We start from the raw sequence: 13,919 nt of genomic DNA, 5'->3' as shown, positions 1-13,919 counted from the left end.
TCTCCTGCCCTGTCCTCTTTTTTCTCAGCAGGGACAAAACGTGAGCTAAGGAAGAACCAACTGAGTCACCGTCCATTCCTCCCCCAGCCAACGTAGCTCGGCTTCCCTCCTGGAGAGGTGAGAGCCAGGTGTGACAGCCCGAGTTCCCTTTGCTCCACCCCCTCTCTTTCCCCCAAACACAGAACAGAAATTCACCTCTGCCAGCGTTGTTTTCAAGTTCCTGCCAGACGGGCCACACACAGGACGCATGGCAGGCGGCCCTCAGCTCGCCTCTGCAGGGACCGTGATCACAGAAGCCTCCCTCCTCAGCATGAAGCACCTCAACTCTGCGCCCTGGGCCGCCCTGGTCCTCAGCCTGGCCTTTGCCTCTTTCCACCCGGCTTGCTTGGCAGGTAGAACTGTGAGCTTTATTCTCGCCACGCTGGGAAGAGGAAGGGAGGGGAGGGGGGAAAGAAGGAGGTGGGAGAAGGATTCCTTGGCTAGGGTTGGTCCCGCACAAAGGAAAGAGGAAACAGTACTTTCTCATCTGAAGGATTAGGCAAGAGAGGGTAGGGTGGGATGGGAGTTACCTTAAGACCAGCGTCAGCCAGTATGGGAGCAGCCACCTCTGCTGGCCTTTGCCACAAAGAGTCTCTCCCATCAGGGGACCAAACTGGCCTAAAATGATATCTTTGGGTTGCTGTTTCTCAACGGCTCCTTGTCAGCATAATTGTGTTGCAAACCCATATTTTGTGGCTGTCATCCTGCTTTTGTGTGCCCTCCTCTCACCTAAGGACCTCTGTCCCTCCCTTGACCCTGTGCGCCCTTTGCAACTTTCACAAAACCTCAACACACAAAGCTGTCGTATGCTGTTTAACCTTCTCCCACCTTGCCCGGCTCAGGAGATGTTGGGTTATGTCCCGATTTTCTTGTGGAGGCTGAAGGGGGATGTTAGGTGGCCTCCCCTGGCTTGCTCTCCCAGGCTGGGCTCTGCACGTCAGGGACCTCGGTCACATTCTCATGCTCCTGGTTTCTGCCTCTGGCTTTGATCTTGCTCCTCAGAACAGTCTGCCCTCCTCTCTGACAGACAGATTCTCCCTCTCTTGAAACCAATCCTCGCCGTCCCCCCTCCAGGCTGTATCTATCTCTCCCATCCTCATGGTCTCTCCTACGGAGCTTCAGAGCGTGGGCTCTCAAGCCACTGAGCCTCAACTCAACTCTGGCTTCCACAACTTACTAGCTGTGTGACCTTGAGCAAATTACTTACCCTCTCTGTGCTCCAGTTTCCTCATTTCTAACATGGAGATAATCATAGTGCTTATATATAGGTTTGTTGTAAAGATGAAATAGGTTACTGAATGTAAACAACTTCTAATAAAATAGCACATGGTAAACCCTCAACGAATGTTAACACATTCCTTTTATTTTCCAAATCACCCCTCCCCAGATAAGAGTGGTTTCTGTTTACCTGGCCATGCTTAAGAGAGGGCCTCAAACACTTGACAAGTTTAACTGCACTGAATGGTTGGGTCTTGCCAGCAGCCTTTACTTTGGAAGTGACTCCAAGTGGGACCAGTCCCTGGCTGGCTTTGCTTATGAGGGAGGTGGGTGATATTTAAATTCTTAAGAATTTGTAACAGGGTATTTAGTTTGAACCATATAAAATTTCTGATACTGAATAATTTTTGACCTACAGAAATGCCAATTTCATATGGTTGAACCTAATATTAGTATTCCATTAACTAGGTTTTTTTCCATTCACTAGCTCTAGACTGGGACCACCTCCATTCTAGTGTAGAGGGGAGATGAAAGTCAGGGTCAAGGAAGTTATTTGGGTAACAAGGGAAATTAAAACATTGAGGAATCAATTTTTCCAAAGCAAATAAAGACCAAGCTCTAAGGCATTTAGCTGTAAATTATTTACAGTAACCATCAGATTGCATCAAGGTAATTACTATACTTAAGCGGGACATTGGAGTGGCCGGGGGTGTGTGGCATAAAATTAGTCTGAGCAGCAATTTCATGGCTTTGGCTAAATCAGAAGTTTCCTCCTGACTCGTCCTGCTATGTGACAACAAGCAATTTTGAAGGACATGTTAACCTAGAGTCAGTGGGGCCTGGAGAGTTCCAAACTTTTTTTATTTCATTCCCAAAGAAGTAGATTGAACAACAACATAATTTCCAGAAAGATTCTTTTAAATGGTCTCTTGGTTTTGCTCTACCTAGATCAGCATTGTCTAACAGAACTTTTTTTTTTTTTTGCGGTATGCGGACCTCCCACTGTTGTGGCCTCTCCCGTTGCGGAGCACAGGCTCCGGACGCGCAGGCTCAGCGGCCATGGCTCACGGGCCCAGCCGCTCCGCGGCATGTGGGATCTTCCCGGACCGGGGCACGAACCCGTGTCCCCTGCATCGGCAGGCGGACTCCCAACCACTGCGCCACCAGGGAAGCCCATAACAGAACTCTTTTGATGATGGAAATGTTCCGTTATCTATGCTGTGCTTCCAATATGGTGGCCACTAGTCACATGTGGTGATTGAGCACTTGGCATGTGGCTGATATGACCAAGCAGCTGCATTTTTCATTTAATTTTAGTAAACTTAAACAACCACAATGGTTAGTGGTCACCGTGTTGAACAGAGACCGAGACCATCTACCTTCTGTTTTTTGCTTTTGTTTTTAATTTTTGGCCACACCCCATGGCATGTGGGATCTTAGTTCCCTGACCAGGGATCAAACCCGCACCCCCTGCACTGGAAGGCAGAGTCTAACCACTGGACCACCAGGGAAGTCCAATCATCTACCTTCTTATCTTCAGGGATGAGAGGGAATGTGGGCCATGGTTTTTCTCCCTTGGGGATCCTTATGTTCCTCTCCATAACCCCTCCCCACCCCCCAAACTCTGATATTTCTGCTAAAGGGCTTTTTATCATTGTGCTCCTTGCTTATTAATCAAGGGACAATTCTAAGTGCTGCATGTTCTAGAAACCTCTCAACTTGCTTGTAGCGTGTTTAATTTTTTATTAAACCCTCTCTCTGAGTAATAACATCATACTCATCATAAATAATCAAGGTCAGACTTCAATGTTTACTAGTTCAAGTTTTTGAAGGAAACTGAAGCTAGTTACGAAAAGACATTCCAGATTTTTAAGTGATTGTGTTTATACTAGAAAAAAGTTTATAGATGTACCTATCTGCATGGAAAGCAGCTAAAAGAAAGTGTCTAGAGGCCCCTGGTGATGGAAGGGACATGAGATACGAAGATAAAGCATCTCTGAATGGGACTCGGGAGTGATAGGAAAAGGGGAGTGTGTGAGTTTGCTAGCCAACAAAATACCACAGCCTGGGTGGCTGAAACAACAGAAGCTTCTTTTCTCACCGTTCTGGCGGCTCCAGGTATCACCGGGTTTGTTTTCTCCTGAGGCCCCTCTCCTTGGCTTATAGATGGTCCCCTCTGTGCTGGGTCTTCATGTGGTCTTTGCTCTATGAGTTCACATACCTGGTGTCTCTTCCCCTTCTTACACAAGGACACCAGTCATATTGGATTCATTTAACCATTTAACCTTAATTGCCTTTTTAAAGCCCTATATCCATAAAATGGGTTAGGACTCCAACCTACGAACCTGGGGGACATAGTGCAGGCTATGACAGAGGGTTAGCTTTGTTGCATGAAATTTCAATGTACCTCTACTGGAACTTCTATAACACTTTCATAATACTCACTACTGATTCAAAAAAAGATTGCAAACTCTATGCCTGAGAATGGCTTCTCCTAGTGCCTGAGACTATCTTCTGTCTTTTCTTCCAGAAGCCAGCGGCAGCAGCAACTCAACCTTGACTGTCCACCATCCAGGCCTTGAGACCCTGGAGCAGTGCCCCAGTAAGCCTCTCCTGGCAACCTCCCTAACCCCAGGGCTCACCCTGGAGTGGGGAGGGACACTTAAGCCTCCTTGCTTTCTGCCCGTTGGCATCGGGTGGCTGAGCGCCTGCCTGGCCCTCCTGTGCACCGGTGTGGTTTGCTCACAGCCCCAGAACTGTCTGCAGAGCACGTCTAAAAAGCTCTCTTGGGCTTGGTCCCCATCTAAGCTCACACTCTTTGGTGCAGGTGGCTTTAATGGCCCATCCCCAGGACAGCAGTCGAAACCCCGCTGACTGCAAATGCTTATAGAAATTTGGAAGTGGAAAGACCCTAGACATCAGCCAGTCCAACTTATGCCCAAGGCAGGAGCTTCATTTTGGTACCCTTTGCATATTTGTGTTCATCCTCTATTTGAGGACTTCCAGTGGCAAGGAGCCTACTGCTTCATAAAGCAACCACTGCTATGCGTGTCTAATTAACAGGAAGTTTGCCTTATTCGAAGTTTGCCTCCTTGATTCTGCCTTCATTGGATGACCAGATGTGTTTACTTCTGGGCACTTACAAAGGAGGGTAATAGGCAATGACATGTAGAGGTTATGAACATGACTTTGGACTCCTACAGGCTTGGGTTTGAATTCTAGTTCTGCCATCTCGTGACCTTGCGCAGGTGACAGCCTCAGTTTCTTCATGTCAAACAGCAGGAATAACTGTGCCTATCACTCTGTGAGGAATAAATAAGGTAATGTGTGTAGAGCACTTACCCTAGTACATGGCATGCTTTAGTAAATGGTGGCTATTCTATTATTACTGGTTTCAATGTTATGAATATTAGAGAAGAGCTCGGGGGAGAGGAGGCTGGTGTGACGCTGTCATTCCCGCTCTCTCTTCCCACCAGATGTCGACTTCTGCCCACAAGCAGCCCGGTGTTGCCACACCGGAGTGGATGAATACGGCTGGATCGCGGCTGCCGTTGGTTGGAGTCTCTTGTTTCTCACCCTCATCCTGCTCTGTGTGGACAAACTGATGAAGCTGACTCCAGATGAGCCCAAGGACTTGCAAGCATGAGACTTAGAATCTCTGTCCCAAGAATGTCAGTCACCACCAAGTTGTAGGTAATAGCAGGCAGGGATAGTGCTAATGTGATTTCCATTACTTTAAAGTCTTTTAATCCTTTTTTGTTTGTTTTTGCTTTTGTTTCTGTTTTTGTTTTGGCCGTGCAGTGCAGCTTGTGGGATCTTAGTTCCCCAACGAAGGATCAAACTCAGGCCCTTGGCGGTGAAATTCGGAGTCCTAACCACTGGACCTCCAAAGGTCCCGCAAATTCCTCCAAAGGAATTCCCAAAGTCTTTTCATCCTTAAACTTCAGTTAATTTTAAAAGGGAAAGAAGAAGGAAATGGGGGTCCAAGGAAGACAAGATCAGTGCTGCTGCCGTCACACCTAATTTCAAAAAGCACTTGGGCCCTTTATAATCTGATATCTCCCTGATCATCTCCTTTCTCAAGATGGCCCCCATGAAAATTGCTTGTGGTTTAACCATCGCCTTCTTCTGGCTTCCAAGGGTGTGGTACACGAGAAACATAAGCTTCAGTCTTTTAGTCAACACATTCAAAACAGAACTCAGAACCTTCTCACCAAAAACAAGGTGTTGTCCTTTGTCCCATACTTCAGTCAAGGGCGTCACTGTCGTTTCAAAATGTGAAATTCACCTTGGACACCCCGGCTTCCTCACGCCCACGTCCGGTGCTTCTCCAGCTCTTGTTCTTTCTGTGGCGCATCTCCCATGGCTGTCCTAGCCATTCTCCCTGCCGGCACCCTAGTTCTGGCCTTCACTACACCGTCTGACCATCATGTCAGGAATATTTCATTTCATTCTCACTGCTTCAGGATCTGCACCCCCAGCTTGTCACTCCCCTCATCCCAATGTCTTCCACTTCTCTGCTGTCATTCCCTCTTCCACCTCCACCTCCAGAAGGAAGGCCGTTCCTCCAAGTCCAGCTCTAATGCTTGCTCTGCCTGCAGCCTTCTCTGCTCACCTTTGGGAGACCAGAAGCTGGTGGCCTTAGGGCATTTCCGTGCTGCCCTGAGCACAGCCATTGTGAATGGGCCTCTTCACACTCTGGGGCATAATGTTTTCCAGTGAACGGATGAATGAGCCAATGAATAAGTTCTTGCCCTAGATGAATTTAAGATCATCGCTCTGCATTCAGAACCACTGTTTTTCTATAGATGGTTGACACAACTGACCTCTACTTAGTTCCTGCTGGCTCAGGGAATCCCTCAGCACCAGGGTGTCCCCCATCACTGTGCACTCTTCCAGTGGGAGTCGGGAGGAAAGGAGGGTGGGTTCATGAGAAGGAAGAAAGGACAGTGACTCTTTCTTTATGAAAACATGTCTGCCCTTTGAGAGCAAATATGTGTTTCGAATGGATAAACTCTAAATAATCATAATACAGAAAAAAAAGAGAAGTCAGAGGCCTCTGAAATAGGAAGAAACATTTTCTAGAGGTGGCAAATGACCCAAAGCCGACCGATTGCTCTTTCAGAAAGTCTGAATAAATTTCCCTGCCAATGGGAACTAAAGGATCGCCTGGCACATTTTGCTGTCTTCTGAAGAGCCAGATGGTTTCAGAATCTCAGTTGTTTAATCAGTGAAACGGGATGGATTTATTGTTCCTAAGGGTTAATCATGTAGACACAAGTGTCTATGTAAGCCCCGAGCAATGTCATGGACATACACGTGGATGTGTGTTCCACTTTTTTAGAAATTGAAGGAAAGAGTTTCCACAATACACGAATGGTTTAATTCCTTCGAGATGAAAAGATTCAGTGTGGAGCTCACTTGGATTTAATATCTGTGAACATTTTTGAAATAAATCAGTGGGCAATAGTGATAAGAGCACGGGCTCACAAAAGCAAAAAAAAAAAAAAAAAGAAAGGAAATTAAGATTTATTTCTAACGAATGTGAATAGAATTGACTCATGTTGCCTTGGTGAGCTTCAATTTTCTAAGTGGAAAATGTAAGAACTGGACCGAATACACGGTTGCAAACTAGGTTCCAAAAGCTCAGGGAGCTATTCAAGGTGCTTCATGAAAGTGGGTGTGCATGAGGCCCTTCCTTGCAACCAGAGCAGCAGGGCTCTAATCTGTTTTACACGTTTGTGGACCTCTGTGGCAAGACTGCATTTGCTGCCTTAAGGAACGCACAGTCAGAGCACCAGTTGGCACCTGGGACAACGTGTAGATTCTCTGACTACACTGAAATGAATTGTGTGTAGTTGCTGCCACTGTCACAATAAAATTTAGGCATTTTGTGAATTGCTTTTCTTTCACAATAGGAAGGATAGATCAAATCCAAACAATCACTTTTTTCTTTGAGACTGGAAAGAAAGATGGTTATATAATTTGATGGTTATGTTACCCAGATGCTGTCTCTCAGATCCACCCTCAACATGGAATCTCTTTATTCTAGCAAAGCAAAGATGTGTCAGTAAATTAAAAAGGAAAACCTGAGGGGGAAAACTGAGGATCAACATCCATCTAAGAGCTTCCTGGGATAAGGCAGCAGGACCTGCCTAACAGTAGATGTACTTTTCATTTAAAAACTTTGCCCTCAGTAACCAAGGCTGTCCTCGGCACCATTACAGACTGTGTGACACAGGGCACATCCAGTTTGGGACATTTCTAAATATCTCAAAATGCCCTACACAGAAATAGAATATTTAAACATTAAGGTGTGACACAACTATCTAGCTTTTAAAATCATCATCTTTAAATCTATTCATTTTTAGATGCATGATACCCAAGGACAAATAAACCAAATATATAATTTTCTTTTATGTATAGAAACGTTATGCCGTGCAAAATTAATTAAAAACAAGTCTTAGGGTAACTTGGGCCTCTTTTCCACAAAAATACATGTAGGCATATTTTTAAACTTAGAGAAAGAACAATCTAGAATTTTTTTTTTTTTTGCGGTATGCGGGCCTCTCACTGTTGTGGCCTCTCCCGTTGCGGAGCACAGGCTCCGGACGCGCAGGCTCAGCGGCCATGGCTCACGGGCCTAGCCGCTCCGTGGCATGTGGGATCTTCCCGGACCGGGGCATGAACTCGTGTCCCCTGCATCGGCAGGTGGACCCTCAACCACTGCACCACCAGGGAAGCCCTAGAAATTTTTTTGATGAAGAACATTTCTTTCTGTTGGAGGCCTGGCTTCTGTTTTGAAGTCACATACACATACAGTGACATTCCATGGGTCTTCATCGCTGTGTGGGAGGAGTGCCTTGTAGACAACCTCTACCCGATGTCTACAACCAGCCTTACCTGGCTCAGCCCATCCTCCACACTTCCTTCCAGAGTGATCTTTCTAATCCATAAATAAGGGATCGAGTCACTCTTCCCTGCCTGAAATCCTCCAGTGACTCCTCACATTTGACAGAGGAAACTCCATACTCTTACCTGACCCATAAGCCCCTCACTAGCTTTGTCTGTTCTATATTCTTCACACACACCCAGTTCTGAATTATTTCAGCTCTCTCACTATCCTCCAAACCTTCGTTCTTGCTGTTCACACAGCCTGGAATATATGCTTCCCAAGAGGCAGATTTGCCATGAACCAAGAGAAGCTAAAAATTCTGGTCCCCTTTCTTGCATGCCCCCCACCCCAAGGTCCTCTACCTAATTTTGTATTCCGAATTTTGTATGTTTTTGGTTTTGTTTTTTTTAAAGCAGGAACTCTAATTGCATATGTTTTAGGTCGTAAAACTGGACCTGCCCTTGCTCTTCCCTCCCATCTCCCTCTGCTGATTGAATTCATTTGGTTTACTGGGATTGGTCCTCCAAGTCAAATTATCCCTCCTCCCTGGATGGACACACACACACACACGTGCAAGCACGCACGCATGCACACCCTACTTCAATGGCCTGTGCTCACCTCCAGGGCAGCAGTGTGAAAAAGACTCTCTCCTTAAGGGAGTGGAGAAAAAAGAAACCCTCCTACACTGTTGGTGGGAATGTAAATTGGTGCAGCCACTATGGAGAACAGTATGCAGGTTCCTTAAAAAACTAAAAATAGAGCTGCCATATGACCCAGCAATGCCACTCCTGGGCCTATATCTGCAGAAAAACATACTGTGAAAAGATACTTGCACCCCAATGTTCATAGCACCACTACTTACAATAGCCAAGACATGGATTCAACCTAAATGTCCATCGACAGATGACTGGATAAAGAAGATGCGGTACACATATACAATGGAATACTACTCAGCCATAAAAAGAATGAAATAATGCCACTGCAGCAACATAGATGGACCTAGAGATTATCATACTAAGTGAAGTAAGTCAGAAAGAGAAAGACAAATATCATATAATATTACTTATATGTAGACTCTAAAAAATAATACAAATGAACTTATTTACAAAACAGAAACAGACTCACATAGAAAACAAACTTATGATTACTAAAACGGGAAGGGGGAGGAGGGATAAATTAGGAGTTTGGGATGAACAGATACACACTACTATATATAAAATAGATAAACAACAAAGACCTACTGTATAGCACAGGGAATTATATTCAGTATCTTATAAGAGCATATAATGGAAAAGAATTTAAAAAAAAAAAAAATATATATATATATATATATATATATATATATCAGAATCACTTTGCTGTATGTCTTTAACACAATATTGTAAATCAACTACACTTCAATTTTTTTAAAAAAACACACAAAGACTCTCTCCTTGACCAAACTCCTTTGTGCCTTCTTGTCAACTAGACCTCAACCTAGCCTATAAAAACCACAGACTCTCAACACAAATGATTTCATCCCCCCCGTTAAAGGCTTGAATCAACACTAACATATTTTCTAACAGCTCAAGGCTGCATCCCTAGGATGACCCTAGCCTCTCCTTTCTCAAGGCTGCCAAAAGAATTTGCTGTGTGTTCTAATCAATGCCTGACAATAGGCCCCTGAGCATATTTTCTTAGAACATTTACTAAAAAGGGCTTAGTTGTGAGTCCTTCCACTGTCCCTTCGAGATACCTCTCTCCATCTACCTACCTATCCATCCATCCATCCATATCTCCTACAACTCAGGACCTGAAACCTGTTCCTTTAAAATTTATTCATCGAGCAGGATAGGCCCTCTGTCCCCCGGTCTCTGTGGGAGGACAGAATCCTAGCTTCAGGGTCTTCAGGTAGCAGGTAGAGCTGGCCTGATCCGCATTTACACTGACCAACTCTGTAATTTCTCAATTCCCTGACTCTCCTGAGCCCCCCTCACCTCTCCCTTCTCCCTCATCCTCCCTGTAAAATGCCCAGCCACCTCTGTACAGTTGAGTTCAGGTCATAGTGGACTCTCTTATCTATGGCAATAGTTATAGTTCTTATTCAGATCTGTCCTCACCACCTTAGTGTCCAGCTTTGTTTATCTTTGACAACTGAGCACTTTGGACTATAGTACCTACATGCTTGCCTTTCCCACTGGTCTCTCTGAAGGCAGAGACTGTGTCTTTCACCTCTGATTCCTTCTGCCTAACCAGTGTGAAGCAAAAACTCCATAAACATCTGATGAGTTAGTGAATCAGAGGAGACCCACGAATGTGGCCTGTGCAAACAACCACAGTGAAGCAGAAGAGCTGTGAGGACAAAGAAAGAGGCTCTTGGGAAAATTTGAGGTTTCAAGGTTGGGAAACATTTAAATTATTGTTTTCATAAGTTCATAAGTATACATAATTAAGTTACTTGTGGAAACAAGTATCTGGCAGACCTACCCCGAAAGTTGATTCCGTGATAAGAGACTAAACATACAAATGGACAAGGGCCAGACCACATATAAAAATAGAACTTTAACCGAGAGTCTGCAGCAACCAGTCCAAGAAGCCAACCCACTACCCTCAGCAACTAGTCCAGGAAGTCAAACGACCTCCATAGCAATCGGCCCAGACAGCCAGGATTTGGTTAATAATGGACAGCTTCAGACAGTTTAATTAATTAATCAATTCTTTTTTTTTTTGTGGCCGCTCCCGTCGCGGAGCACAGGCTCAGCGGCCATGGCTCACAGACACAGCCGCTCCACGGCATGTGGGATCTTCCCGGACCGGGGCACGAACCCGAGTTCCCTGCATCGGCAGGCGGACTCTCAACCACTGTGCCACCAGGGAAGCCCTAATTAATCAATTCTTGCCCCAACTTCCAACTTGGGACCAACCACAGAAAGCCAAATAAGTACCCCTGACCAATCACATAGGATGCCCTGCTCCTACTTAGCCCATCTACAGCCATCCCATGCCAACAGCCTCCGACGGGGCACACCTGAAGACCTGAAGTCTTCCTCCTTTCACCATCAAGCTCTCCCACCCCACTGCCTACCTTCGGGTCTCTGTCAAATGTAAATGATGGTGGCCGACTCCCCGAATAAATAGCGTTTGCTTCTTTTCAGTTGGGTGGTCTTGTTTATTTCCACAGTGACTATTTGTTGAACTCTTTGTTGAAACATTTGTCCTGTGCTTTGTACCCTGCAGGAGATCTTTTTACCTCGGAGATTCCTGTTACCAGGTCAAAATGAGAGAAGCTATTGAGAGGGAGTGTTAGGCTGAGTTGCGTGACCCCCAAAATTCATATGTTGGAATTCTAACCCCCAGTACCTCAGAATGTGACCTTAGTTGGAAATAGGGTCATTGCAATTATAATTAATTAAGATGAGGATACCCTGGAACAGACCTCTATTGGGCCTTTAATCTGATCTGTCCTTATATAAGAAAGATTTTTTGGCGCACACACACACACACACACACACACACGGAGGACAACGTGTGATGAAGGTAGAGATCAGGATGATGCCCACAGGCCAAGGCCCAAAGGTCGTCAACAACCACCAGAAGTTGGGGGGATGGGGAGAGGCCTGAAACAGATGCTCCCCATGGCCCTCAGAGGGAACCAACCCCGCCGACACCTTGATCTCAGGCTTCCAGCCTCCAGAACAGTGAGACAGGACATTTCTATTGGTCTTAGCCACCCAGTTTGTGGTATTTTATCAGAGCAACCATAGCAAACTAATACAAGGAGTATGGTTTTTTGAAAAAAGAGCAGTTTCAACTTGAAACCAAGGGGAGTCTTGTGCCCAGGGTTTGCAATGTCTGGACCACAGACATGAAGTGATTGAACATGAACAGGTAGGCAGGATGGTTTCCCATGGAGCTTGAAGCTGTGGTCATGTGGAGTGAGTGAGTGAGTCACACTTGGGGACCAGAGACCCAGGCCGTCTTCCTGCACCTCCCCATGGCCCGGGATGGCTCTCCTCTCCCACACCACACACTACCTATTCAAGAACAGGTCAGGAGGGTGGAGATGCTGCCTTGGAAGACGGGACGACTAGAGGTGCCAGATGCCAGCCCCAGGGTCACACACATCCTGTGCACGGCACAAAAACACCATTCCATCCAGACTTACCTGCGTGAGGGCTGGGAGTGGCCAGGGGTGGAGAATGCAGGACTTCAGGGCTCTCATGTAAGTCCTGGGGTAGCAGGAAGCCCCCTTCTAGAAAACCCTATAATAAACCCACACTGCACCCATGGCTGTGCACACTGTCGCCTTGTTCTGGCCACACCTGGGGCCCCTGAGCTCGCTTCCCTCACTGGCCCACTCCCTACTTACTGCCTGACACTGCCACGCTTCGTCCCCTCCTGCCCCACTGCCCCCGTCTGACTCTGAATGGTCCTGGGCAGAGGAACACGGAGTGTTTGAGAAGCCAACGCAGGGCGCCTTGGGAGCGCATGAGCGGGAGAGCGAGTACGGGGCCGAGGCTGCTGCCAGCTGGGATCTGGAAAGCTCTTCTAGAGCAGCTCAGGTTGTTCATACGCACTTACTCAGGTTTCCTTGAGGAATGGGCACCTTTTAAAAGTTGCAAAGAGGTGGCCTAAGGGCTGCCAAAACCTAAGAAAAAAGAAATGACACATAAGATGTAACATGTGGCTTCGACTACAGGCTTGTCTGGTACAAAACACACTTGCTATATAGCATATTTGTAAATGCATTGTTTAAGCTGTACTGAAATGGGAATTTCCTGGCAGTCTAGTGGTTAGGACTCCGCACTTCCACTGCAGGGGGCAAGGGTTCAATCCCTGGTGGGGGAACTAAGATCCCAGGTGCCGCATGGCGCGGCCAAAAACAACAACAAGAACAAAAACAAAACCAAACTGTACTGAAAAGAAAAGGCTAAAGTTAAAAAAAAAAACAAAAAACTTGATTATAAACAATACTCCATAATGGCCAGACTGATAAAGCGCCGTTGATAAAAAAGGCCACAGCACAGATGCGACACTGTCGGTAGACTACAAACATGCAGTTATGCAATTTGCACGGGCAAAGAAGCCATTCCTATTCCCCACTAAAGCAGCCAGGCCCACAAATGCAATTATCATATTTCTTCTGTGACATGTTCGTTTCTCTCAAGAAGGAATAAGAGTTAACTGGCTCTATAAAGGTAAGCAACTATTTCTCTGTTTTCACTGGTTGAGCAAGTAGCTTATTTCTCAAATTTTGTATTGTTATAAGCAGTATATGAAATACAGAGAAAAATCATACTTTGAAGATGCTGAGATCAAATATTCTTTTTAAAAACTGAATTATAAGTTATCAAGCCATGCAAAGACATAGAGGAACCTTAAACGTATATTACCAAGTGAAGGAATCCAATCTGAAATGGCTACTTATTAAATGATTCCAGCTATATGACATTCTGGAAAAGGCAAAACTATGGAGACAGTAAAAAAAGATCAGTGATTGGGGGTGAGAAGGGATGAATAGGCTGGCTGGTCACAGAGGATTTTTAGGGCAGAAAAGTATTCTGTATGGTGCAATAATGTAGGATACATGTCATTACACATTTGTCCAAAAACATAGAATGTACGCCAAGAGTGAACACTTATGTAAAACATGGACTTCGGGTAATAATGATGTGTCAGTGTAGGTTCATCAATCGTAACAAATGTACTGCTCTGGTGGGAGATGCTGAGAGCCGGGGAGGCGATGCATGTGTGGGCAGGGCGTATGTGGGAAATCTCTGCATCTTCT

At 45.7% G+C, this 13,919-nt stretch overlaps 1 protein-coding gene across 1 annotated transcript; it reads left to right on the top strand.

Annotated features, from left to right (window-relative positions):
* The first annotated feature begins 247 nt into the window (after positions 1-247).
* Positions 248-4,903, top strand: TMEM213 (transmembrane protein 213). Its single transcript, XM_027101297.1, has 3 exons — positions 248-392; positions 3,788-3,859; positions 4,734-4,903. Exons 1-3 carry the CDS (start codon positions 248-250, stop codon positions 4,901-4,903), a joined length of 387 nt encoding a protein of 128 aa, XP_026957098.1.
* The last annotated feature ends 9,016 nt before the right edge of the window (positions 4,904-13,919 follow it).

The sequence above is a fragment of the Aethalodelphis obliquidens genome, unplaced genomic scaffold (assembly GCF_003676395.1).
Source record: "Aethalodelphis obliquidens isolate GAN/ISIS:26980383/991018 unplaced genomic scaffold, ASM367639v1 scaffold5, whole genome shotgun sequence".
Classification (NCBI taxonomy): Eukaryota; Metazoa; Chordata; class Mammalia; order Artiodactyla; family Delphinidae; genus Aethalodelphis; species Aethalodelphis obliquidens.
The sequence above is the reverse complement of the archived record's forward strand: the minus strand, read 5'-3'. Positions and strand labels throughout refer to the sequence as shown.